The 24,052-nt window shown below is 40.4% G+C and overlaps 1 protein-coding gene across 1 annotated transcript in view; it reads right to left on the minus strand.

Moving 5' to 3' along the window:
* Positions 1-701: 701 nt before the first annotated feature.
* The window catches only part of amon (prohormone processing protease amontillado), a 351,024-nt gene continuing 327,673 nt past the window's right edge, over positions 702-24,052 (minus strand). Inside the window, exons 12-14 of the mRNA XM_071683796.1 lie at positions 17,163-17,327; positions 14,410-14,527; positions 702-2,745 (exon numbers count right to left, since the gene is read on the minus strand). Coding sequence (XP_071539897.1) covers positions 2,584-2,745; positions 14,410-14,527; positions 17,163-17,327 — 445 coding nt within the window. The 3' untranslated portion in view covers positions 702-2,583. The remainder of the gene's footprint in view (positions 2,746-14,409; positions 14,528-17,162; positions 17,328-24,052) is intronic.

The following is a 24,052-nucleotide window of genomic DNA, read 5'->3' on the forward strand; positions in this document are numbered from 1 at the left end:
AGTTGTGATGATTGTCAGGTATGACTGAATTTCATCATGAGTCTTCTAGATATAAATTATGCATTAATCAACTCCTGAATACTACAAGGAGCTGCTGAGGCCCAGTGTTAGATGCTCTTACCAACCACAGCCCACTCTTATGCATGAAGGAGTGTGCATCCCGTCTTACAACTCTGAGGAGCCTCCCTGATTGGCTTTGGACATAAAAATCTATATAAAAGACCTTATATAATATTTGAATATGCCCCTTTAACTTATGAGTGTAGAAATGAGAATAATGTAAAATAAGTGCACCATTTTGAAAATATTCATACAGCTAAGTGATAAGAGGTAGCACTAAATGGGCTGGAATGCAGCCAACAATTGAGGGTCCTCAAAGTGATGTATCAACTCTTCACAGACTCTCAGATATTGTTCCGATTAATGTACTGTGGTGCAATAACTACATTTACCATATAACATATCTCGTCTATCCTTATGAATTATAAATAATGTATTTTACCCTTAAATGCAAGTTTAGTTATAACTTTTTTCAAACATACTGCTCAACTGTGTTCTCCATATTCTTTACACTGATTTGGTGTATCACTAATGTGTGATGAAAGCTTGTAGTGTAGACCTCTTTGTTATGATACATTATCCAAACACCACGTCCTCCTTTCATACCTATAATTTATGTATTATCATTTCCTGTAAATTTTACATATGCCACCTTGAACCTGAAAACAAAGGTACAAATAAAAGAGCATGAGCAAATTCAAGTTCATCTTGGCATTTATAGTACTGATCAGTTATTTTCATCTTTATGTATTATTACAGAATCTGGAAGAATTTTTTTATAATGAGGTCATATTGTGCAAATGTTCTACATGAGGCACTATTCTATATACAACAGTAGTAAAATGAATATAGATGTTAAAAAAATTACAGAATGTGCCATCCAAACCTTACATTGTTACTGTAAGTATGCTCACTATTCAGCTGAACTGGATTGTATGGGAACAATACCTAAGAGCCTATGAAGAGTCACGAGTCATGTTGTTCATGCACATAAATACAATGCTTTGAATATATACTGTATAGGTCTTGCATGTTTTTATTTTTTCTACTATTTCATCACCAGACTGAAGAGGGCTAGATATGGGCCTCAGTGATACATGAGAGTACAGTAGACTACAGGACAGAAGGAGCAAATGTGAGGTAATCAACCATTTTGAGACATAGAGAATTAAATCTTAACAAATTTTTTTCAGTGAATGCTTAAGATAAGGAGTGTTGATAGATCATCTATGACTCATAAAGGCAAATGATGTCACAGGAAAGTGGATATTATATGATTTTAGGGACTACAGGTTGGCAGCAAGTTAACATAAACACCATTGGAGACATTTACAAGAAAATATCATGGTACAACAGAGACTAGCCTAATGTTTCAACACTACTGTAGTCGAGGCTGTCAGAGTTTCACACGGATGGCTTGTCGGAATCATCTTTTGTGTGTCTAACTTATTTGGTGTCTAATGAGCTATTAAAGCTATCTTCAGTACATGTTTGTCAGTCCTGGCAATGAAGTGACTCTAATGAGGGTTTGTGATATTCAAACGTATGTGGGTGGTAATTACTCCATATAGTACCATTATCCAATCTGATTTCCTGTAAGGAAGTTTAATTACTACAAAGTATAACGCGTCAACTATTATGCAAGTGTTGCATGTTCATGTAACTTAGTGGTGGCAGGACTTTGAGGATAAATAACTTGCAAGTCAGTTTGTAAGGAAAAACTCATGCTACATGTCTGAACTTAACTAGTGCTTGAATTTCATATTACAGAAACAGAACTTAAACTTGAATTTACTGCTACTGAAACAGATGTGCTATACATTGATGCTAATCAAAGAAATTTGGCCATACTCAAGAAACATATTAGTTCTGAAAGAGAGCCAGTTATATAATCTTACAGTGGGAAAACAGATGTGAGATCCTTTGGCTGAGAATCCTTGTTATTTATTTTTAAACTTTTATGTGAGACAGTATACAAGGATAGGTTCTTAGAATATTGCAGGATCCTAACCTCTATGGTAATATGATATCCTAAATGTTGATACTATACATATATTGGATCTAAAATTCAGATCCTACGGCATAACGGGATCAGGGTCTTTGATCCCAAAAGTTTTGAAAGAATGATAGAAACAGAAGTGTGAAACAGTTGCTGTAAGAAACAACTCCCAAGCTAGTGGGGGCCCCACTGGAGTAGGGCTGGGGACTAATTCAATGGGGCCATACAGCAACTAGGGTATTGGGAAGTTGTTACCCACCCAAAAGGGAACTTAGGTCTGAACCAACACATTTTTGGAACCTCAAGGAAATCTAATGGTTTCATTTGTCCTTGAGGTTTTATATGCTTCAAGATTGAAGATATAACTTCTCACGTTTCTGTTTTTCTTTGTTCTTGATTAATTCATTTTTTGCTTCCATCCAAGGCAGAACTAGATATTGTACTACTGTGTTTATTAAATAATCAGGCAAAATTTCCACTAAATATACTCATAGGTCTCTTATTAGTATAATCAAGCTTATCCTCTACATTTTCTTCTTATCTTCATGAGCCTTCTTGACTATGGCCAGTTTTGAGTGGGGGTCCTTGACTGGAAGGTGGTCATACGGTGCTTCTCGTGTTCCATGCAGCATTAATGTCCACTCTTTGATCCATCCCTCTTCAGGTCCCATGCTGTTGATGCGAGCCTGAATGTATATGAACAACAGTTACACATATGACATCAAAGCTGTAGTCCCACCACTATTCTAGGTCCATCTGGAAGAAAACTGATCATACAATTTTTCGACACTTAATTGAATTTAGATCAACTCATTTTAATCCAGTACTTGGGATATGTAAACTCGATTGGAATGAGAAGTTTTTTTTGACAAGACTGTACTCCCAGTAATACAGCATCACTAAAGGAGACTTTTCACTTACAGTGAAACCTTAAGGAGGTTCAGTCCTGTGACACCTGTACATATACTTTTATTTCATACTTGCTTGCTGTTTCCTGTATAAATGATGTTGAGCAGGAACAGGCAAAGAAAGGGTTTCATTTATTCACATCTGTTTTCTAGCTTTCATCCATAATGCATTAAAATCACAGGCCCCACAGACTTTTCTGCGTTTCCTCCAGCTTCTTTATACGTCTAGGTTTAGTCCATTGATAGCATGTCACTCCCTATATAGCACCTTGCCCCAGTTCTCTCAATCCTATCCATACCTTTCACCCTCCTGCATGTTCAGGCTCCAAGCACTCAAAATCTTGTTCACACCATCCTTTCATCTCCATTCTCTTGTACCTTCCACTTTTGCCACAAATATGATTTTTGTCAACCTCTTCTCACTCATTCTATCCACATGTCCAATGTACAGAAGAGGATGAGTGTGTTGGAAACGAAATGTCTTAAGAACAAAATGTGTTGTGAGGAGGGTTGACTGAGTAATGAGAGGGGTGTTTAGAGAGAGGTGTGGTGATAAAATGAGTATGGTTGAGAGATGTTAAAAGGGTGTGCTGAAATGGTTTAGACATACAGTGAAATGAGTGAGAAGTTGACAAATATGACATACATCAACTGAGAAAAGATTTCTATGCCATTTTTAAAATATGCATGCCAAATTCAATACTCCACTCGTTCCTCCCTCGCTATGTACCACCTGCTCCTCTTGCTCTTCTCATTCTTCAATCCCTTCTTGGTACACACTAAGGTAATCAGGTGGATGGCCCCCAGATGCTCATCTCAATGCTACACCAAGACAAAACAAAGGTAGATAAAGGATTTTTTTCCATTTTCCATACTTTTGCATGCATACCCTTGAATACATTATATAATTTGTTTTTGGATTTTTTCCATTCAGCGGCTGCCAGCTTTTCTGGTAGCCTCAGTGTAAAAGGAAAGAGTTAATGCTTTAGGTTTTATTGCCATGCTTTGTTACCAAATATTACATTCTAGATTTTGTTTCCATAAACTGAAAATATTAAGGAAGTCTGCATAAGATCAGTGTCCTCTCAATATGTAACACTCATGCTGTGAATAATGATAATGGGAATGCTGTGGTGAAAGGGTTAAGAATGCTTTTTAAGGGGTTCCCTATCAGAGATACAGATGGACAGATAGTCTTTTAGAACGAAAACCCATATTGGTTTGTTATTTGTTTGCTAAGATGGTACGGGCAACTTAAGCCCTAATCGAGGCTATCTTATATACACATATATATGCATAAATGCCCATACATGCACATATACATATCAACCTATACATACACAGACATATACATATATGCACATGTACATATACATACTTACTTGCCTTCATTCCTGGTGCTACCCCCTGCTTCTGTGAAGTAGCACCAGGAAAAAAGACAAAAAAGGTCACATTCATTCACATTTAGTCTCTAGCTGTCATGTGTAATGCATCAAAACCACTGCTCCCTTTCCACATTCAGGTCCCAAAAAACTGGTTTAGTCCACAGACAGCATGTCGACCCAGGTATACCACAGCATTCTATAGATATATACATATGTATTTATTTATTCATTTATTCGATTAGTCGCTGTCTCCCGCATTAGCGAAGTAGCACAAGGAAACAGACGAAAGAATGGCCCAACCCACCCACATACATGTATGTACATAAACGCCCACACACGCATATATATATATACATACCTGTAAATTTCAACGTGTGCATACTTATAAATACAGAGACACATACATACACATGTACATATCCATACCTCCTGCCTTCATCCATTCCTGTTGCCACCCCACCACACATGAAAATGGCACCCCCTCCCACCCGTGCAGGTGCAAGGTAGCACTAGAAAAAGACAACAAAGGCCACTTTCGTTCACACTCAGTCTCTAGCTGTCGCGTGTAATGCACCGAAACCACAGCTCCCTTTCCACATCCAAGCCCCACAAAACTTTCCATGGTTTACCCTAGATGCTTCACATGCCCTGGTTCAATCCAATGACAGTACTTTGACCCCAGGTATACCACATCGTTCCAGTTCACTCCATTCATTGCACGCCTTTAACCCTCCTGTATGTTCATGCCCCGATTGCTCAAAATCTTTTTCACTAAATCTTTCCACCTCCAATTTGGTCTCTCACTTCTCCTCGTTCCCTTCACCTCTGACACAATCTTTCCCTACTCATTCTCTCCATGTGACCAAACCGTTTCAATACACCCTCTTCTACTCTCTCAACCACATTCTTTTTACCATACCTCTTACCCTTTCATTACATACTCAATCATACCACCTCACACCGCATATCGTCCTCAAACATCTCATTTCCAGCATATCCACCCTCCGCACAACTCTATCTGTAGCTCATGCCTCACAACCATATAACATTGTTGGAACCACTATTCCTTAAAACATACCCATTTTTACTTTCCAAGATAACGTTTTCAACTTCCACACATTTTTCAATACTCCCAGAACTTTCGCCCCCTCCCCCACCCTATGATTCACTTCTGCTTCCATGGTTCAATCCACTGCCAAATCCTCTCCCAGATATCTAAAACACTTCACTTCCTCAAGTTTTTCTCCATTCAAACTTACCTCCCAATTGACTTGTCCCTCAACCCTACTGTACCTAATATTACCTTGCTCTTATTCACATTTACTCTCAGCTTTCTTCTTTCACGCACCTTACCAAACTCAGTCACCAACTTCTGCAGTTTCTCACCTGAATCAGCCACCAGTGCTGTATCATCAGCGAACAACAACTGACTCACTTCCCAAGCTCTCTCATCCACAACAGACTGCATACTTGCCCCTCTTTCCAAAACTCTTGCATTCACCTCCCTAACAAACAACCATGGAGACATCACGCACCCCTGCAGCAAACCAACATTCACTGAGAACCAGTCACTTTCCTCTCTTCCTACACGTACACATCCTCGATAAAAACTTTCATTGCTTCAAACCACTTGCCTCCCACACCATATTTTGAAGGTTTGTTGAATGTGTTTGATGACAGAGTGGCAGATATAGGGTGTTTTGGTCGAGATGGTGTGCAAAGTGAGAGAGTTAGGGAAAATGATTTGGTAAACAGAGAAGAGGTAGTAAAAGCTTTGCGAAAGATGAAAGCTGGCAAGGCAGCAGGTTTGGATGGTATTGCAGTGGAATTTATTAAAAAAGGGGGTGACTGTATAGTTGACTGGTTGGTAAGGTTATTTAATGTATGTATGATTCATGGTGAGGTGCCTGAGGATTGGCGGAATGCTTGCATAGTGCCATTGTACAAAGGCAAAGGGGATAAGAGTGAGTGCTCAAATTACAGAGGTATAAGTTTGTTGAGTATTCCTGGTAAATTATATGGGAGGGTATTGATTGAGAGGGTGAAGGCATGTACAGAGCATCAGATTGGAGAAGAGCAGTGTGGTTTCAGAAGTGGTAGAGGATGTGTGGATCAGGTGTTTGCTTTGAAGAATGTATGTGAGAAATACTCAGAAAAGCAAATGGATTTGTATGTAGCATTTATGGATCTGGAGAAGGCATATGATAGAGTTGATAGAGATGCTCTGTGGAAGGTATTAAGAATATATGGTGTGGGAGGCAAGTTGTTAGAAGCAGTGAAAAGTTTTTATCGAGGATGTAAGGCATGTGTACGTGTAGGAAGAGAGGAAAGTGATTGGTTCTCAGTAAATATAGGTTTGCAGCAGGGGTGTGTGATGTCTCCATGGCTGTTTAATTTGTTTATGGATGGGGTTGTTAGGGAGGTGAATGCAAGAGTTTTGGAGAGAGGGGCAAGTATGCAGTCTGTTGTGGATGAGAGAGCTTGGGAAGTGAGTCAGTTGTTGTTCGTTGATGATACTGCGCTGATGGCTGATTCATGTGAGAAACTGCAGAAGCTGGTGACTGAGTTTGGTAAAGTGTGTGAAAGAAGAAAGTTAAGAGTAAATGTGAATAAGAGCAAGGTTATTAGGTACAGTAGGGTTGAGGGTCAAGTCAATTGGGAGGTAAGTTTGAATGGAGAAAAACTGGAGGAAGTAAAGTGTTTTAGATATCTGGGAGTGGATCTGGCAGTGGATGGAACCATGGAAGCGGAAGTGAATCATAGGGTGGGGGAGGGGGCGAAAATTCTGTGAGCCTTGAAGAATGTTTGGAAGTCGAGAACATTATCTCGGAAAGCAAAAATGGGTATATTTGAAGGAATAGTGGTTCCAACAATGTTGTATGGTTGCGAGGCATGGGCTATAGATAGAGTTGTGCGCAGGAGGGTGGATGTGCTGGAAATGAGATGTTTAAGGACAATATGTGGGGCGAGGTGGTTTGATCGAGTAAGTAATGTAAGGGTAAGAGAGATGTGTGGAAATAAAAAGTGTGATTGAGAGAGCAGAAGAGGGCGTTTTGAAATGGTTTGGTCACACGGAGAGAATGAGTGAGGAAAGATTGACCAAGAGGATATATGTGTTGGAGGTGGAGGGATCGAGGAGAAGTGGGAGACCAAATTGGAGGTGGAAAGATGGAGTGAAAAAGATTTTGAGTGATCGGGGCCTGAACATGCACGAGGGTGAAAGGCGTACAAGGAATAGAGTGAATTGGAACGATGTGGTATACCGGGGTCGATGTGCTGTCAATGGATTGAACCAGGGCATGTGAAGTGTCTGGGGTAAACCATGGAAAGTTCTGTGGGGCCTGGATGTGGAAAGGGAGCTGTGGTTTCAGTGCATTATTACATGACAGCTAGAGACTGAGTGTGAACGAATGGGGCCTTTGTTGTCTTTTCCTAGCGCTACCTCGCACACATGAGGGGGGAGGGGGTTGTTATTCCATGTGTAGCGGGGTGGCGATGGGAATAAATAATGGCAGACTATGAATTATGTACATGTGTATACATGTATATGTCTGTGTGTGTATATATATGTGTACATTGAGATGTATAAGTATGTATATTTGCATGTGTGGATGTGGAGGTGGAAAGATGGAGTGAAAAAGATTTTGTGTGATCGGGGCCTGAACATGCACGAGGGTGAAAGGAGGGCAAGGAATAGAGTGAATTGGATCGATGTGGTATACCGGGGTTGACATGCTGTCAGTGGATTGAATCAGGGCATGTGAAGCGTCTGGGGTAAACCATGGAAAGCTGTGTAGGTATGTATATTTGCATGTGTGGACATATGTATATACATGTGTATGGGGATGGGTTGGGCCATTTCTTTCGTCTGTTTCCTTGCGCTACCTCGCAAACGCGGGAGACAGCAAAAAAAAAAAAAAAATACTTCCCACGTATTCCCTGCGTGTCATAGAAGGCGACTAAAAGGGGAGGGAGCGGGTGGCTGGAAATCCTCCCCTCTCGTTTTTTTTTCAATTTTCCAAAAGAAGGAACAGAGAAGGGGGGCCAGGTGAGGATATTCCCTCAAAGGCCCAGTCCTCTGTTCTTAACGCTACCTCGCTAATGCGGGAAATGGCGAATAGTATGAAAGAAAGAAAGATATATATATGTGTGTGTGTGTGTGTGTGTGTACATGTGTGTGTGGGTGGGTTGACTTGTTCTTTCATCTGTTTCCTTGCGCTATGTCACTAACGCGGGAGACAGCAACAAAGCAAAATAAATAGATAAAATAAATAGATGTATATGTGTGTGTGTGGCATACTGGGGTCGACGTGCTGTCAGTGGATTGAACCAGGGCATGTGAAGCATCTAGGGTAAACCATGGAAAGTTTTGTGGGGCCTGGATGTGGAAAGGGAGCTGTGGTTTTGGTGCACTATGCATAATAGTTGTCTTTTCCTAGCGCTACCTCGCGCACATGCGGGGTGGAAGGGGTTGTCATTTCAAGTGTGGCAGGGTGGCGATGGGAATGAATAAAGGCAGCAAGTTTGAATTATGTACATGTGTATATATGTATATGTCTGTGTATGTTTATATATGTATACGTTAAAATGTAAAGGTATGTATATGTGCATGTGTGAACATGTATGTATATACGTGTATGTGGGTGGGTTGGGCCATTCTTTCGTCTGTGTCCTTGCTCTTCCTCGCTAACATGGGAAACAGTGACAAAGTATAATAAATGAATAGATGAATATATATAATAGCTATAGATAGAGTTGTGTGGAGGAGGGTGGATGTGCTGGAAATGAGATGTTTGAGGACAGTATGTGGTGTGAGGTGGTTTGATCGAGTAAGTAATGAAAGAGTAAGAGGGATGTGTGGTAATAAAAAGAGTGTGGTTGAGAGAGCATAAGAGGGTGGTTTGAAGTGGTTTGGTCACATGGAGAGAATGAGTGAGGAAAGGTTGACCAAGAGGATATATGTCAGAGGTGGAGGGAATGAGGAGAAGTGGGAGACCAAATTGGAGATGGAAAGATGGAGTGAAGGAGATTTTAAATGATCGGGGCCTGAACATGCACGAGGGTGAAAGGCGTGCAAGGAATAGAGTGAATTGGAACGATGTGGTATATCAGGGTCGACGTGCTGTCATTGGATTGAACCAGGGCATGTGAGGCGTCTGGGGTAAACCATGGAAAGTTGTGTGGGGGCTGGATGTGGAAAGGGAGCTGTGGTTTCGGTGCAGTATACATGACAGCTAGAGACTGAGTGTGAACGAATGTGGCCTTTGTTGTCTTTTCCCAGCCCTACCTTGCGCACATGCAGGGGTAGTGGGTTGTCATTTCATGTGTGGCGGAGTGGCGACGGGAATGAATAAGGGCAGACAGTATGAATTATGTACATGTGTATATATGTATGTGTGTGTATATGTATATGTATATGTATACGTTGAGATGTATAGGTATGTATGTGCTGTGTGTGGATGGGTATGTATATATATATGTGTATGTGGGTGGGTTGGGCCATTCTTTCGTCTGTTTCTTTGCGCTACCTCGCTAATGTGGGAGACAGCGACAAAGTATAATAAGAATAAAAATATATATATATATATATGGATGGTATTGCAGTGGAATTTATTAAAAAAGGGGGTGACTGTATTGTTGACTGGTTGGTAAGGTTATTTAATGTATGTATGACTCATGGTGAGGTGCCTGAGGATTGGCGGAATGCGTGCATAGTGCCATTGTACAAAGGCAAAGGGGATAAGAGTGAGTGCTCAAATTACAGAGGTATAAGTTTGTTGAGTATTCCTGGTAAATTATATGGGAGGGTATTGATTGAGAGGGTGAAGGCATGCACAGAGCATCAGATTGGGGAAGAGCAGTGTGGTTTCAGAAGTGGGAGAGGATGTGTGGATCAGGTGTTTGCTTTGAAGAATGTATGTGAGAAATACTTAGAAAAGCAAATGGATTTGTATGTAGCATTTATGGATCTGGAGAAGGCATATGATGGAGTTGATAGAGATGCTCTGTGGAAGGTATTAAGAATATATGGTGTGGGAGGCAAGTTGTTAGAAGCAGTGAAAAGTTTTTATCGAGGATGTAAGGCATGTGTACGTGTAGGAAGAGAGGAAAGTGATTGGTTCTCAGTGAATGTAGGTTTGCGGCAGGGGTGTGTGATGTCTCCATGGTTGTTTAATTTGTTTATGGATGGGGTTGTTAGGGAGGTGAATGTAAGAGTTTTGGAAAGAGGGGCAAGTATGAAGTCTGTTGTGGATGAGAGAGCTTGGGAAGTGAGTCAGTTGTTGTTCGCTGATGATACAGCGCTGGTGGCTGATTCATGTGAGAAACTGCAGAAGCTGGTGACTGAGTTTGGTAAAGTGTGTGAAAGAAGAAAGTTAAGAGTAAATGTGAATAAGAGCAAGGTTATTAGGTACAGTAGGGTTGAGGGTCAATTCAATTGGGAGGTGAGTTTGAATGGAGAAAAACTGGAGGAAGTGAAGTGTTTTAGATATCTGGGAGTGGATCTGGCAGCGGATGGAACCATGGAAGCGGAAGTGGATCATAGGGTGGGGGAGGGGGCGAAAATTCTGGGAGCCTTGAAGAATGTGTGGAAGTCGAGAACATTATCTCGGAAAGCAAAAATGGGTATGTTTGAAGGAATAGTGGTTCCAACAATGTTGTATGGTTGCGAGGCGTGGACTATGGATAGAGTTGTGCGCAGGAGGATGGATGTGCTGGAGCAGAAGAGGGTGTTTTGAAATGGTTTGGGCACATGGAGAGAATGAGTGAGGAAAGATTGACCAAGAGGATATATGTGTCGGAGGTGGAGGGAACGAGGAGAAGAGGGAGACCAAATTGGAGGTGGAAAGATGGAGTGAAAAGGATTTTGTGTGATCGGGGCCTGAACATGCAGGAGGGTGAAAGGAGGGCGAAGAATAGAGTGAATTGGAGCGATGTGGTATACCGGGGTTGACGTGCTGTCAGTGGATTGAATCAAGGCATGTGTATGGGGGTGGGTTGGGCCATTTCTTTCGTCTGTTTCCTTGCGCTACCTCGCAAACGCGGGAGACAGCGACAAAGAAAAAAAAAAATATATATATATATATATTATCCCTGGGGATAGGGGAGAAAGAATACTTCCCACGTATTCCCTGCGTGTCGTAGAAGGCAACTAAAAGGGGAGGGAGCGGGGGGCTGGAAATCCTCCCCTCTTGTTTTTTTTTAATTTTCCAAAAGAAGGAACAGAGAAGGGGGCCAGGTGAGGATATTCCCTCAGAGGCCCAGTCCTCTGTTCTTAACGCTACCTTGCTAATGCGGGAAATGGCGAATAGTTTGAAAGAAAAAGAATATATATATATATATATATATATATATATATATATATATATATATATATATATTTTTTTTTTTATACCTCGTCGCTGTCTCCCGCGTTTGCGAGGTAGCGCAAGGAAACAGACGAAAGAAATGGCCTAACCCCCCCCATACACATGTACATACACACGTCCACACACGCAAATATACATACCTACACAGCTTTCCATGGTTTACCCCGGACGCTTCACATGCCTTGATTCAATCCACTGACAGCACGTCAACCCCTGTATACCACATCGCTCCAATTCACTCTATTCCTTGCCCTCCTTTCACCCTCCTGCATGTTCAGGCCCCGATCACACAAAATCCTTTTCACTCCATCTTTCCACCTCCAATTTGGTCTCCCTCTTCTCCTCGTTCCCTCCACCTCCGACACATATATCCTCTTGGTCAATCTTTCCTCACTCATTCTCTCCATGTGCCCAAACCATTTCAAAACACCCTCTTCTGCTCTCTCAACCACGCTCTTTTTATTTCCACACATCTCTCTTACCCTTACGTTACTTACTCGATCAAACCACCTCACACCACACATTGTCCTCAAACATCTCATTTCCAGCACATCCATCCTCCTGCGCACAACTCTATCCATAGCCCACGCCTCGCAACCATACAACATTGTTGGAACCACTATTCCTTCAAACATACCCATTTTTGCTTTCCGGGATAATGTTCTCGACTTCCACACATTTTTCAAGGCTCCCAAAATTTTCGCCCCCTCCCCCACCCTATGATCCACTTCCGCTTCCATGGTTCCATCCGCTGACAGATCCACTCCCAGATATCTAAAACACTTCACTTCCTCCAGTTTTTCTCCATTCAAACTCACCTCCCAATTGACTTGACCCTCAACCCTACTGTACCTAATAACCTTGCTCTTATTCACATTTACTCTTAACTTTCTTCTTCCACACACTTTACCAAACTCCGTCACCAGCTTCTGCAGTTTCTCACATGAATCCGCCACCAGCGCTGTATCATCAGCGAACAACAACTGACTCACTGCCCAAGCTCTCTCATCCCCAACAGACTTCATACTTGCCCCTCTTTCCAAGACTCTTGCATTTACCTCCCTAACAACCCCATCCATAAACAAATTAAACAACCATGGAGACATCACACACCCCTGCCGCAAACCTACATTCACTGAGAACCAATCACTTTCCTCTCTTCCTACACGTACACATGCCTTACATCCTCGATAAAAACTTTTCACTGCTTCTAACAACTTGCCTCCCACACCATATATTCTTAATACCTTCCACAGAGCATCTCTATCAACTCTATCATATGCCTTCTCCAGATCCATAAATGCTACATACAAATCCATTTGCTTTTCTAAGTATTTCTCACATACATTCTTCAAAGCAAACACCTGATCCACACATCCTCTACCACTTCTGAAACCACACTGCTCTTCCCCAATCTGATGCTCTGTACATGCCTTCACCCTCTCAATCAATACCCTCCCATATAATTTACCAGGAATACTCAACAAACTTATACCTCTGTAATTTGAGCACTCACTCTTATCCCCTTTGCCTTTGTACAATGGCACTATGCACGCATTCCGCCAATCCTCAGGCACCTCACCATGAGTCATACATACATTAAATAACCTTACCAACCAGTCAACAATACAGTCACCCCCTTTTTTAATAAATTCCACTGCAATACCATCCAAACCTGCTGCCTTGCCGGCTTTCATCTTCCGCAAAGCTTTTACTACCTCTTCTCTGTTTACCAAATCATTTTCCCTAACCCTCTCACTTTGCACACCACCTCGACCAAAACACCCTATATCTGCCACTCTGTCATCAGACACATTCAACAAACCTTCAAAATACTCATTCCATCTCCTTCTCACATCACCACTACTTGTTATCACCTCCCCATTTACGCCCTTCACTGAAGTTCCCATTTGCTCCCTTGTCTTACGCACCCTATTTACCTCCTTCCAGAACATCTTTTTATTCTCCCTAAAATTTACTGATACTCTCTCACCCCAACTCTCATTTGCCCTTTTTTTCACCTCTTGCACCTTTCTCTTGACCTCCTGTCTCTTTCTTTTATATATATATATATATATATATATATATATATATATATATATATATATATATTCTCCAGGCTAAGCCATGTAGTCATTTTATCAACCAACTCCTAGGGGTGGATGATTAGCTGGGTTGACTCTGAAACGACTGCCAAAACTAAGATTCGAACCTGTGTCACGGTCAGGAATGCTAACAACTATACCACTTGTCACGTGATACTTCTACCTTCATTTTCCTTCTTATGGAGTGGTAATGACATTCAGTACAGAATAAAAGTCTGTTTTGAAACAATGGTTGACCCCACCCCATCTCTTCACCCTTAGTATGTCATTACTTTTCTAGAAACTCTTAACGCCCCTATACACTTCAAGTGTAGAATCATGTAGCCCAGCACACTTTCCTAAACCTTAAACATCCCATTCCATCTTCAATAATACCCCAGTGCTTCCATCTCTTAAACTTTAATGTCCATTCTTTGTGAGCACATTGCCATCAATACAGTCCATCAATATTTGCACAATCATCACAAGCAAAGCCTCCACCAGCGACACATTTTCATACAACATAAAAGCACCCTTTGGTTTCTAAGCTTACAAATGAAAGTGCTAAGGCTCATTGCTCCATCTCATTGTACTGTGATTACTTACTTCCAACTGCCAAGTGCCTCTAGGGTTTTCAGCCCAGGTGTGAGTGGTCATGAATGGCCACTTTGTGAAACCATCTCGGCTGTCATCATCATTGGGGCGCTTACTTAGGATCATTGATCTGCAAAGATTATATATTAAGTTAGGCAACATTAGAAATACAATGAAAATAGATATCATATCTATATATGGAAGATAAGTTCATGATATGAAAAAATAGTTAAGGAGTGAAGACAAAGAATTTTATGTGAAGAGTACTGTAAGAGATGTATCGATTAGGTTAGTCACAAATACCAGTATACGAGTTTGTCAATTTCAGTGAAGAGTGGATATTTGCACTTAAACTTGCTATAGATATGCAAAATTATAGCCTATATTTCTCCCATGTCAGAAAATTAAGAGAAATGCAAATCCACAAGGAGCCCTTATGTGGCAGCTGGTGTGATTATATTTTTGGAAAATTTTTATACTATATTAGTTGTACTTATTTAAAAAGTCAGTCCTCTCTGTCTCTTATCTGTAACATAACAAAGAAAGTGCTTGACACACATTCCCTTGGCAGTATAGAAATTGCTGACTTGGGATGATATTAGCTCAGAAGAATGTTGTTATTGTCGAGTGGGAAAGTTGTACCAGCAACATGGGAGGTAAGATGAAAAATGGCAGAGGTGATTGGTTATGCCAATGAACAATGTCATTCTTTGCTTATTTTACACCTTTGGAGTAGAATGTGGAGATACTCTTCAAGGAAACCTTTAGCTTCTCCATCTCACCCTAGATTGGTGCTTTCAATTGTCCTTGACCTGTTGTGGTTTGTTGGTTTTATGGGTAGTATGGTTCCACAACATACTCTCAATACTGTTTCTTTCTGTACTTTACTCTGTTAGATGAGGAGTTAGAAATTAATGTTATGGCTAACACAGAAACAAAAGTTTGAAGACCACCTTTTATGGAGAAAGAATAATTCAAACCTAAAGTTCCCTGGTACTAATGAGTTAATGAAATTTAGGTACAAACCTGTTATAAAACATTCATGAAAAAGATCACCTTTAAAACATATCTTTTATGTTCAGTCAAGACACTTATCCAACAGTCTCATGGTAAATTACAAAGAAATTTCATTTGCTCAGACTTTTATGCCTTCGTTAGCAAAGAGCTTTTCGTGTTGGATCAAGATGGCACTCCTTTTATCCTTGGGATGACTAATAGAGCCCATGGTGTTGATAGGTTTGCTTTACTTTTGGCTTTTTTAAGGAATTTTTCATTGGATGAGATTATGCAAACTTCTAAGCTGGTATATCTGGTTGATCTCCTTTTAGTGTCTCTAGCTATGCTGAATTTAGCAAAGGGTGATGCTGAGTGAAGGCCAGTTTTCTGTAATTATGTAATCAACATTGTGCATACAGAAATGTGTCCCAGTCATGGCCATCTTGGATGAAAGAAAAATGTATACAAGAAAAAGAATAAAACTGAATACCTTAAATGTTTGTAGACCTGACTTTTAAAGGTGGAAAGACTGTGAGAAGGGAGGAAAACCAATGTATGTAGGGAAAGAATTCTACAGCTTCACTGCTTGAGGGAAAAAGAAAGTATAATAACAGTCACTCCCTGTGTGGCTGGTCTGAACACAACACAGAATCCATGGGAAGCTGCCACCAGGAAGGGACACAAGCAGACAGATAACAGGAACAGCACTTAGAGGTAACGTTCATTTTCAAGGCTTTTTCTTGATTTTTTTCATCAGGTCCCACCTCCTCTATGTGGGTATGCACTCTGATTCTCATAACAATCTGATTAGAGGCAAGAAATAGAGGTTTTAAAACATGCAAAAAAAATTTTCTTACAGGAAGCAGAGCTTGTGAGCACCTATTCATTTAATTTTTTGGAAAAGCTTTCCTCAAACCTTTACAGTAAAAGGCCTAATGCAGACTATTGGGTAGTAAAAAATGAGGGTTGGTAGCTGAGAGGTACATGTAGACACTGTCAATGATATCATAGGCTACAGTGAGTTGCTGTACTCTTCTTGAATGGGATTCATGGATAATGTGATTATCAAGGAGGATAAAACCCTTCTGAACACTTTTTTTGGGTAAAATGGTGTTGTGACCCCCCTATAAACAAGTATTCCCTCTGATACTCATAGGACAAAACTCTGCCAGGTAAAGAAAATGTGAAATACAAAACCTTATCAAGATGAGCTTCAGTTCACAATACAAGCAAACATAAGTATATATCTAAAAAATGAGAGAACAGCTGTGGTATCTATGGATATCAATATCTTGGGTTAATTAGTAATCTATACCCAAAATACTTCCTTAATTTGAGGATTTAATGATAATGAGAGACTTGAGGGATGATATGCTGTGCTTAGAAATAAAGTTTTTGCATCGTGTATATATTTGGAGCCTACTGGTTGGAGAAGTTTGGCCATAACCATGAGGATACATGAGTAAAGTATTCTAAATTGCAACCGATATAATGAGAAGTTATGTACTCTCTCATTAAAATCAGCAGTCATGAACTTCTAACCATAATATATAGATGTAATAATGAAATAGAGTTATGACAGTTACTCAAACACTTTTGCTTGCTCTTTCCGCCTGAAAGAAAATGGAGTATAGGTAATCTTGTTCAATATATACAGTATAACTGAAACTGGAGTAAAATGTCAATGCACAAAGACTGTGTAAAACTTGTAAAACAACATGGAATAGGCAGGGATTTAAAGAGCATTACCAGATGAATCACAAACTCACTTTGTACCCATGGGAGAGATAAGGAAGAGTTCCGTGTCACCTCTCCTGGTTGAATTAAGGGTGATGACTGCCTGGACATGTTCAAGGTAATTAACTTCTGTATCTGAACCTGCGCAGGCATCTGTCTCTATCTCCAACACCACAGACTGGTTGACTGTAATGATTCTGTCAGGGAAAGGTACAGTCAGAGAAATCATCTTTTATAGTGTTGAAAATGGAGGGGACTGCTGGTTTATGATATATAAGACAGTAGATTGGATTAGAAAAGAATCTGAAAGACAATAAGTAGGAAAAGCATCCTTTAAAAGATGGACACCATAAAAAAAAGACTGTCTGGAAATGACAATCCTGGAAGATGCTTTAAACCAGATCTAAACTAGATCCATTTCTAAAAGTGGATGAAACTTCATAGAAACTATATTATATAAGTTCTTTAAGGATTATGATTGCAGCTTAATAAGTTTATCATGAAATCAAACAATTTCCATTTTGAAAATAATGCAAGAAATTTGCACTCAAGGGGCGAGAAGATCAACTCCACTCATTCTCTTTGGCATGACAGATTTTCTAGACACAAGCAATAAGCTTCATGTGTATTCCACACCAATATGCATGCCAAATTTCATATATCAAAGGATTTATCAGAATATATGTACATAGACTCAAAAGATAGTTCTGCATCTGGATGGTGATGAGCAAATGAAAATATAGCTAAAAAGAAATAAGAATTTGCAAAGTAAAAACCCAATAGGTGGGAAAAACATTGAAGAGAATGGATAAAAGGAACTTAAGCTGCAAACTTTAAGAGCAGCTGTAAAAGAGAAAAGACATGTTCATTTGGGTGGAACTTTGAGAGATATAAAGTATATGAAGAAAGAATAATAATAATGCAGTGCATACCCTTGCACCCAATAACATATTTTTCTGAAAAATACATCATGCAGGAAAGCCATTATGTACTGTTTGTCTTGCTATCAGGAATTTTTTTGCTGCATACTAGAGCATGTACATACATGTGATGTATATACACTTTCTAGTCACACACATTAGTCACAGTAACCTTGCACGCCTTTCACCCTCCTGCATGCTCAGGCCCTGATCACTCAAAATCTTTTTCACTCCATCTTTCCACCTCCAATTTGGTCTCCCACTTCTCCTCGTTCCCTCCACCTCTGACACATATATCCTCTTGGTCAATCTTTCCTCACTCATTCTCTCCATGTGACCAAACCATTTCAAAACACCCTCTTCTGCTCTCTCAACCACACTCTTTTTATTTCCACACATCTCTCTTACCCTTACATTACTTACTTGATCAAACCACATACTGTCCTCAAACATCTCATTTCCAGCACATCCACCCTCCTACGCACAACTCTATCCATAGCCCACGCCACGCAGCCATACAACATTGTTGGAACCACTATTCCTTCAAACATACCCATTTTTGCTTTCCGAGATAATGTTCTCGACTTCCAAACATTCTCTAAGGCTCCCAGAATTTTCGCCCCCTCCCCCACCCTATGATTCACTTCTGCTTCCATGGTTCCATCCGCTGCCAGATCCACTCCCAGATATCAAAAACACTTTACTTCCTCCAGTTTTTCTACATTCAAACTTACCTCCCAATTGACTTGTCCCTCAACCCTACTGTACCTAACTAATAACCTTGCTCTTATTCACATTTACTCTCAGCTTTCTTCTTTCACACACTTTACCAAACTCAGTCACCAGCTTCTGCAGTTTCTCACATGAATCAGCCACCAGCACTGTATCATCAGCGAACAACAACTGACTCACTTCCCAAGCTCTCTCATCCACAACAGACTGCATACTTGCCCCTCTTTCCAAAACTCTTGCATTCACCTCCCTAACCACCCCATCCATAAACAAATTAAACAACCATGGAGACATCATACACCCCTGCCACAAACCTACATTCACTGAGAACCAATCACTTTCCTCTCTTCCTACACGTACACATGCCTTACATCCTAAATAAAAACTTGCCTCCCACACCATATATGCATCTCTATCAACTCTATCATATGCCTTCTCCAGATCCATAAATGCTACATACAAATCCACTTGCTTTTCTAAGTATTTCTCACATACATTCTTCATAGCAAACACCGGATCCACACATCCTCTACCACTTCTGAAACCACACTGCTCTTCCCCAATCTGATGCTCTGTACATGCCTTCACCCTCTCAATCAATGCCCTCCCATATAATTTCTCAAGAATACTCAACAAACTTATACCTCTGTAATTTGAGCACTCACTCTTATCCCTTTTGCCTTTGTACAATGGCACTATGCAAGCATTCTGCCAATCCTCAGGCACCTCACCATGAGTCATACATACATTAAAGAACCTTACCAACCAGTCAACAATACAGTCACCCCCTTTTTTTAATAAATTCCACTGCAATACCATCCAAACCTGCTGCCTTGCTGGCTTTCATCTTATATATGGATGAAGTGATGAGAGATGAAAGCAAAACAAGGGAGAAATGGTGTAGAGATGAAGTGTGGCGGTGAGATATGGTGGCTAGTTTGTGGATGATACTGTGTTGTTTGCAGAGAGTGAAGAGGAGTTGCAAAAGGTTGTAAGTGGAGGAGATTGAAGGTAAATGCTAGTAAAAGTAAAGTAATGATGTTTGAAAGGAAACAGAGTAAATGTATAAATTTTGTAAATTCATACAGAGTGAGAGAAGAAAGTGTACTAAATTATGCTGTGGATATGGGGGGAAAAAAGACAGGAAGAAGGGAGGGAATTTAAGTATCTGGGAGCTGTCTTGGGTGAATGTGGCAATATAGAAGGAGAGATAAGGGAGAGAGCAGTACAGGGTAGAGTAGTCACAAGGTTCCTTAAAAGAATAATGAGGGGTAGATATGAAAGTATGGAGGTGATGAGAGAATTGAGACAAACCTAACCTATGCAGCCAAAACATGGATGTGGAATGATGCACAGAGGGCAAGAATTCAGGTTGTGGAAATGAGCTATTTGAGTAGAGCATGTGGTGTGACTAGATGGAATGAAGAAAAAAATTAAAGGGTGGCAAGGAATGCAAAGGGAATGAATTCTGGAGTGGGAGAATGTGTGAGACATAATACTTTGAGATGGTTTGGGCATGTGGAAAGAATTCAAGACTGGGAGTTTACAAGGAGAGTGTATGATAGTACAGTTATAGGGGTTGGTGTAAGTGGAAGACCACTTGTGACAGGGGCAAATTGGGTGGAGGAATACTAGAAGGAAAGAAACAGAGGAAGACTGTATCGAAGGGTGTATGGGAGGAAGGCATGTAAGAACAGGAATAAGTGGATACTCTTTTGCTGTGGCTACCCCTTGATGGGAGTTGATATGTTAAAGCTCTTAGAATGAAAAAAGTTTTGGAAAAAAGCGGTACACAAACACTGTAACATAATACATGTAGGAATAGCAAAGGACTCAATAGATTTGGTGAATGTAAGATTTTTATGATCTGATTAGATATATAACCCCAGGACTGCTTCTACAGGGCCCTAGCAGCTTCAAGACTGCATTACAATCAGTACCAGAGAAATAATGAACTACTTTGGAGTGAGAATTTTCTCAGGGATAATATTACTCTCATTTAACAATGATTCACCCTCAATGAAAGGAATTTTCACTAGCTGTGTAACCACATGCTGTCAAAGTCCAGTAACACCAACATCTGATATACTGAATATAGCAACTCAAGGCACACTTTTTAAGATTTAAGTAAGGAGGGTGTGTGGCCCTACAAATAATGTACTAAATATTGAAATCACAAATGGATGAACAAGAATCTGTAGAAGGACGTGATTAAGTGAAATCACAGTTTCAGAAAAGTTTTGATGTAGAGGCTGAGAAGACTGTCTCATTATAACAGAATCAATAGAAGAAAAATGCAAAAATGTGAAGAATGTACAGAATGGAAGAATGACTCATGAAATAGTGAAGGGTATCCATAAAGGATCAGAAATTGCATTAGATTTAATAGTGGATGTTCACCATATGCATGAAATTTGAGTAAGGTTATATCTTGCTGTATGTTCATTTAATGTAAGCATGAATGACTTGGTGAGAAGGTTTTAGTGAAAAATAAACTACCAGTGCAAAATCGGACTGACGGAGGTGATCTGATGATAACGGAAATTTGCTATTAGAAGTAAGGTTGCACTTAAGATGGACACTCTTATCATGAAATACAGCTGGATGGATATGAGACTGCATGAGCATTGTGGTTTGAATATTTGGTTGGTACTTTCATGAAAGGTAATTACATTTATATTGAAATATCAGAGGTAAATATATAGAACTTTAAAAACAAATATAGAAAATGAAAAATCCACCAGTATATCATATGGTAAAGGGATGTAGAATCAGAATCAGGGTGAAAGAACAAATTGAATGCATATAAATATACAATAGTTTTTTGTGTTTAGCTAGGGTTATTTTTTTATTTTTTTTTTTTTTTTTGCTTTGTCGCTGTCTCCCGCATTTGTGAGGTAGCGCAAGGAAACAGACGAAAGAAATGGCCCAACCCACCCCCATACACATGTATATACATACGTCCACACACGCAAATATACATACCTACACAGCTTTCCATGGTTTACCCCAGACGCTTCACATGCCCTGATTCAATCCACTGACAGCACGTCAACCCCGGTATACCACATCGATCCAACTCACTCTATTCCTTGCCCTCCTTTCAGCCTCGTGCATGTTCAAGTCCTGATCACACAAAATCTTTTTCACTCCATCTTTCCACCTCCAATTTGGTCTCCCACTTCTCCTCGTTCCCTCCACCTCCGACACTCATTCTCTCCATGTGCCCAAACCATTTCAAAACACCCTCTTCTGCTCTCTCAACCACGCTCTTTTTATTTCCACACATCTCTCTTACCCTTACGTTACTTACTCGATCAAACCACCTCACACCACACATTGTCCTCAAACATCTCATTTCCAGCACATCCATCCTCCTGCGCACAACTCTATCCATAGCCCACGCCTCGCAACCATACAACATTGTTGGAACCACTATTCCTTCAAACATACCCATTTTTGCTTTCCGAGATAATGTTCTCGACTTCCACACATTCTTCAAGGCTCCCAGGATTTTCACCCCCTCCCCCACCCTATGATCCACTTCCGCTTCCATGGTTCCATCCACTGCCAGATCCACTCCCAGATATCTAAAACACTTTACTTCCTCCAGTTTTTCTCCATTCAAACTTACCTCCCAATTGACTTGACCCTCGACCCTACTGTACCTAATAACCTTGCTCTTATTCACATTTACTCTTAACTTTCTTCTTTCACACACTTTACCAAACTCAGTCACCAGCTTCTGCAGTTTCTCAAATGAATCAGCCACCAGCGCTGTATCATCAGCGAACAACAACTGACTCACTTCCCAAGCTCTCTCATCCCCAACAGACTTCATACTTGCCCCTCTTTCCAAAACTCTTGCATTCACCTCCCTAACAACCCCATCCATAAACAAATTAAACAACCATGGAGACATCACACACCCCTGCCGCAAACCTACATTCACTGAGAACCAATCACTTTCCTCTCTTCCTACACGTACACATGCCTTACATCCTCGATAAAAACTTTTCACTGCTTCTAACAACTTGCCTCCCACACCATATATTCTTAATACCTTCCACAGAGCATCTCTATCAACTCTTATCAATATGCCTTCTCCAGATCCATAAATGCTACATACAAATCCATTTGCTTTTCTAAGTATTTCTCACATTTGGACGATTTTTGCAGGGAAAAAATGCAATTGAGTGGGAGATGTATAAAAGAAAGAGACAGGAGGTCAAGAGAAAGGTGCAAGAGGTGAAAAAAAGGGCAAATGAGAGTTGGGGCGAGAGAGTATCATTAAATTTTAGGGAGAATAAAAAGATGTTCTGGAAGGAGGTAAATAAAGTGCGTAAGACAAGGGAGCAAATGGGGACTTCAGTGAAGGGCGCAAATGGGGAGGTGAAAACAAGTAGTGGTGATGTGAGAAGGAGATGGAGTGAGTATTTTGAAGGTTTGTTGAATGTGTTTGATGATAGAGTGGCAGATATAGGGTGTTTTGGTCGAGGTGGTGTGCAAAGTGAGAGGGTTAGGGAAAATGATTTGGTAAACAGAGAAGAGGTAGTGAAAGCTTTGCGGAAGATGAAAGCCGGCAAGGCAGCAGGTTTGGATGGTATTGCAGTGGAATTTATTAAAAAAGGGGGTGACTGTATTGTTGACTGGTTGGTAAGGTTATTTAATGTATGTATGACTCATGGTGAGGTGCCTGAGGATTGGCGGAATGCGTGCATAGTGCCATTGTACAAAGGCAAAGGGGATAAGAGTGAGTGCTCAAATTACAGAGGTATAAGTTTGTTGAGTATTCCTGGTAAATTATATGGGAGGGTATTGATTGAGAGGGTGAAGGCATGTACAGAGCATCAGATTGGGGAAGAGCAGTGTGGTTTCAGAAGTGGTAGAGGATGTGTGGATCAGGTGTTTGCTTTGAAGAATGTATGTGAGAAATACTTAGAAAAGCAAATGGATTTGTATGTAGCATTTATGGATCTGGAGAAGGCATATGATAGAGTTGATAGAGATGCTCTGTGGAAGGTATTAAGAATATATGGTGTGGGAGGAAAGTTGTTAGAAGCAGTGAAAAGTTTTTATCGAGGATGTAAGGCATGTGTACGTGTAGGAAGAGAGGAAAGTGATTGGTTCTCAGTGAATGTAGGTTTGCGGCAGGGGTGTGTGATGTCTCCATGGTTGTTTAATTTGTTTATGGATGGGGTTGTTAGGGAGGTAAATGCAAGAGTTTTGGAAAGAGGGGCAAGTATGAAGTCTGTTGGGGATGGGAGAGC

Source organism: Panulirus ornatus, chromosome 37, assembly GCF_036320965.1.
Source record: "Panulirus ornatus isolate Po-2019 chromosome 37, ASM3632096v1, whole genome shotgun sequence".
Classification (NCBI taxonomy): Eukaryota; Metazoa; Arthropoda; class Malacostraca; order Decapoda; family Palinuridae; genus Panulirus; species Panulirus ornatus.